The sequence below is a fragment of the Sphaeroforma arctica genome, assembly GCF_001186125.1.
Source record: "Sphaeroforma arctica JP610 unplaced genomic scaffold supercont1.34, whole genome shotgun sequence".
NCBI classification, from domain to species: Eukaryota; class Ichthyosporea; order Ichthyophonida; genus Sphaeroforma; species Sphaeroforma arctica.
In genome coordinates, this window is record NW_014040524.1 from 202,606 (window position 1) to 207,219 (window position 4,614).

The 4,614-nt window shown below is 46.9% G+C and overlaps 1 protein-coding gene across 2 annotated transcripts in view; it reads right to left on the reverse strand.

The window, feature by feature from the left end:
• SARC_00967 overlaps positions 1-4,614 on the reverse strand; it is a 7,462-nt gene that overhangs the window by 2,057 nt on the left and 791 nt on the right. Inside the window, exons 1-9 of one of the 2 annotated variants that reach the window (XM_014305350.1) lie at positions 4,535-4,581; positions 4,127-4,266; positions 3,763-3,918; positions 3,550-3,598; positions 2,645-2,728; positions 2,216-2,303; positions 1,978-2,036; positions 1,312-1,405; positions 636-809 (exon numbers count right to left, since the gene is read on the reverse strand). In XM_014305350.1, coding sequence (XP_014160825.1) covers positions 636-809; positions 1,312-1,405; positions 1,978-2,036; positions 2,216-2,303; positions 2,645-2,728; positions 3,550-3,598; positions 3,763-3,848 — 634 coding nt within the window. In that variant the 5' untranslated portion in view covers positions 3,849-3,918; positions 4,127-4,266; positions 4,535-4,581. Of the gene's footprint in view, positions 1-635; positions 810-1,311; positions 1,406-1,977; positions 2,037-2,215; positions 2,304-2,644; positions 2,729-3,549; positions 3,599-3,762; positions 3,919-4,126; positions 4,267-4,534; positions 4,582-4,614 lie in introns of those variants that run through there. The other variant, XM_014305349.1, reaches the window with a different exon arrangement.

Here is a 4,614-nt window from a genome sequence, read left to right on the forward strand (position 1 = left end):
TATATATATATATATATAGTAGTAGTATATANAAANAATAATAATACATATATATATATATATATATATATATATATATATATATATATATATATATGTGATGTATGAAGAATGTATTTGCTTATAATGTGAGATGTGTGAAGGGTGCGTGTACTCAGTACGTCCATTGAGTTCTGATATATATATATGTTTAATATATTCTAAATAAATACATCCTTCATACATATTACATTCTATGTAAATACATCTGTAGACAGACACAGCACTGTCTATACCATCCATGGCTAATCAATCACAAATCAATGGACATATAACCATTCAGATGGCCGTTCGCCAGGAAACTACACACACTACCACACGACGTGTGCAATTGCGTCTAGATAAGCATACCATAAACTGAAAGCTCAAAGCCTTACTGCTGATGTGCACCCATGTACTCTCATTGACCGTGCGCAGTGCACAACCGCTCTCTACCAGTCAGTGTAAGCCTAAGATCGAGTAGCAGGTCCACATGGGACCTAAGGTTTTCAGGGATTCAAAACCCAACCCTCCTGAGAACACCATACCTAAAGGCTCACATTGAGAATAGCCAGCTACGCTCTGGGCGGATACCTATACTCCATATAAGGACATACCTTTCAGGTGTCCTGATTTCATCACATCATACAGATCCTGTTCATTGACGCTGTTGCCTCTGCCGATGTTGACAAACACACAGTCCTTCTTGAGCTTCATCAGCTGGTGCGTGTTCCAGAAGTGGTGTGTTTTGGCGGTGCCCGGGAGTGCACTGACTATGTAGTCGCAGTTGGCTGGTATAGTGGTGTTATGATTCGAACAAAAATAAGAAAAATAATTAAACCCTGAAACATAGTATGCACACTACGGGATGAGGAAGGCCCTGGGGACTACAGAGCACTGATATATGACTCCGGATGTAACGTCCGATTGGGCTGAGCTTTAGGCTTTCAGGGTATAGGGTTTAGGGGGTTGCTCACGGCTTAGTCAGTATAAACGCCATTAAAAAAGCTGATACAATAAGAGATGATTTAATACCATCTCCATACTACGAACCGACTATGCAACACGTATCCCCCGCGCACACCATGACAAGGCTAGATGCAACGCACAAACCTCTCACAATACACACAGAGACAAACAGTCCCCAGTACAACTATCTCACAATACACACAGAGCCAAACAGTCCCCAGTACAACCATCTCACAATACCTGCACATAGCACGCTGGTGTATAACCACCAGCGCGTGCACTTGTTCGAGGACTACATGTCTGCAACAGAAACCCTTGGCATACCAATTAACGCATCATCCGCTGACCCACACACTTGGTCGGCTATAGTGCGGTCCTCCTCTGTGAGCTGCTCAGGCCTCCGTTTGACGGCAACGATCTTTGGGGATGACGCGAGTATGTAGTGTACGGAGATAAGAACGGGCACACAGGTGAGGGAAGCCTTTGTGCACGTGGATCAGAGGGTCTCAACAACACACACACAACCACAGACACAGACACACACAGAGCAGCCACAGGCAGGTGTGCTGCGTCGTACTAGCGTATGCATATGCCGGCTAGTTCATCTGCGCACAACACATGCAACCGGGCATACACATGCCTACAACCATCGGTCATCAGCTCCAGACGGCTTATTCGGTTGAGAGTCGTTGAGGGTATTAGTGATGCTCGGTACGTTCCAACCCCAAATGATCCATTGTATGCATATGAAGTATACAGTGGACTGTGCTGGTTGCATGCAATCACCTACCTACCTTCATGCCAAATCCCTACTTAGCTGGTTGCATACAGTCACCTACCTACCTTCATGCCAAATCCATACTTAGCTGGTTGCATGCAATCACCTACCTACCTTCATGTCAAATCCATACTTAGCTGGTTGCATGCAATCACCTACCTACCTTCATGCCAAATCCATACTTAGCTGGTTGCATGCAATCACCGACCTACCTTCATGCCAAATCCATACTTAGCGCGTTTCGCCACCTCTCGCCCAATGCTGCCATACCCTGTCAGAAAAAACATTCAATAGTTTTAGGCTTTTAGGGTGTACAACTATTGTTTCTTCCAAGACTATTAGATAATCTTCAGATATCCGTTGAACAGGACACTGCGCCGTACAACACAACGTATTCACGTAATGTGAGCACAGGGAGATACAATCAAGCATGCACACACGCGCACAAACCTACAATCCCTAGAGACTTCCCCTTTAGCATGGATACGGAGTACTGTTCCCATTTTTTCTGGCGGTACAAGTCCACTGAGAGCGGAACCTAACGGAAGTGGATTCAGCAACGTAAACAAGAAGTGTGCATGAGGAATGAGCACATGGCGGTGAACGTGACGGCGACACTGCCGAGTCACTAATAGAAAACGTTAAACATAATTTACGGCGAGAGACGACAGTCACATGTAGGTCTATAGATGATACTTCAGATGTTGTCGCCGTTCTGTCAATGCTGGCTTATGAACGTTAACACAGCCATCATCGCTGCACTTACAAATCCAATACTACCGAATACTGGAACATAGTCAGAATACCGAGCATATATGTTCTCGTTCCGCATGCAACACCAGTCATACGTATTGCACTTTCTACACACAACAGTCTCACCTTCTTCGCAAAATGCAGCAGCGCCCCAACCGCGTATTCCCCCAGTGATTCACTAAACGCTGATTTGGAGTTGGTCAGTGTGATCTGTAGGAGAGACGGGTGAAAGGTTAGAAGGCCACAACCACCAGCTGTCACTGAGCGTAGTCGCTTGTTGGATTAACTGAGTTTTTCACTGAGCATAGTCGCTTGTTGGATTAACTGAGTTTTTCACTGAGCGTAGTCGCTTGTTGGATTGACTGAGTTGGCTTGGCACTATACGCCCAACAGTCGACATACCCACAGGTGTTGTTAGTGGGTGCAGTACACCTGGTGCTGTGAGTGCACTGCCTGTCCTGGGTGGCTGCATTGTTCGTTACTCATCAAATGGCCCGTGTTTGGCCTACGAGATATCTCCCCAGCGGGACTTCCTTCGTTTGTACTAATTCGGATATCAGACAACGTGTATCGATAGACTGCTCAGCGTCCAAACCATAGGTCGGTCGGGAAGACACGAGTCTTTTAATTTGGCTTTTAAAAGTAGTAGTCAAATAGACTACCATGTGATCACGTGCTGACATGTTGTACTGAAGAGCAGAGTACGCAATCTCGCGAACGGACTACGATGCACTTGAGCTGCTGTATAGGCATATCACAGACACACGCATACCACCAAGCACGGCTCACCTGTGCATACAACCCCCCCCCGAGTGCACATGCGCACTACCCCGCCATGACAACAGAATCACGCACACACAGGCATCCAACATACACACTTTGCTAACAAAGACAAACGAATATGCGACACACACACACACTTTGCTAACAAACATAAACGAATATGCGACTCACACACTTTGCTAACAAACATAAACGGATATGCGACTCTAACCCCAACGCCAATGCACAACCCACAGATAAGGACGCACCCTGTCTGCAGCCTTAAGCCCAGGGCTCAGTATACCATCTACCCCCGCCCTGCATAGATGAATGCGATGACATGGAACGGTTAAAGGTGTGCACACACGCACGCACCAAGAGTCCTGCACACAGAAGGTAGTGCACCTCGATTGCGACTATGAGGGCCGGGACGCACCCACTCGGGCCTATCAACTTGCGGACGTCAAGCGGTATGCACCTACCAGAAGCAATGGAACCACTCAGCACGCACAGCCGTGTGGGTGACCAGCCTGTCAATGTCTTCGAATGTCATACCCACGGGATTCATAGCCACGGCTTTCACATGGGCTGTGTCAGCCGCGGTGAGGTCTGCCAGGTGCGTCAGCTGAACACCTGCCCTGTTGATGTGGGTATGGGTCAAGTGTCCATGGTTTATTTAGCCGGTAGATGGGTTGCTGGTGGCTGTGTATGTGCGTGCGTGTAAATTCATATGCAATGGGAATGTATACATATACATATACATATATATATATATATATATATATAGTCCAATCCAGTAGTGTGAGGCGTTTCATCAGCGAGATGGGTTACAGGTGCATCACATACCCTTCACTGTCAACTGCAGGTGCATTGCCGGAGTCTTGGGGTTTCTCCAGCGCAACAATCTGAAACGGTGTTTTATTTTTATCTTGATAGACACCCCGTCCGTGTCGGCTGATTGGACCCAAAGTCCCCGACTCAACAATCTGCGAGGGCAACAGGTGCATTGAAAACGCTCAGGTTACTGTAGCTATGTGAAGACAGTGTGTTGGCGTGCGGGCTCCTCCTATCAACCAGCAACACACGGACGGGTGAGCTTCATCACACAGCAAACACAGCTGAGGACGCTGAAGTGCACGCACGCAATGCGACTGCTGGTACAGTATGCGCGTAAACAAACCCTCTCAGTCATATCCGATGTAACCACAAGTCTGCATCGCCAACTCTCTACTAGTACACTAACCGATACTTAACTTTGAACCTGGATTTGGGTCTACGGGTAGGCGATATCTTAATAGAAGAGGCTCCAATGCAGGCATCATATGCACAACGTC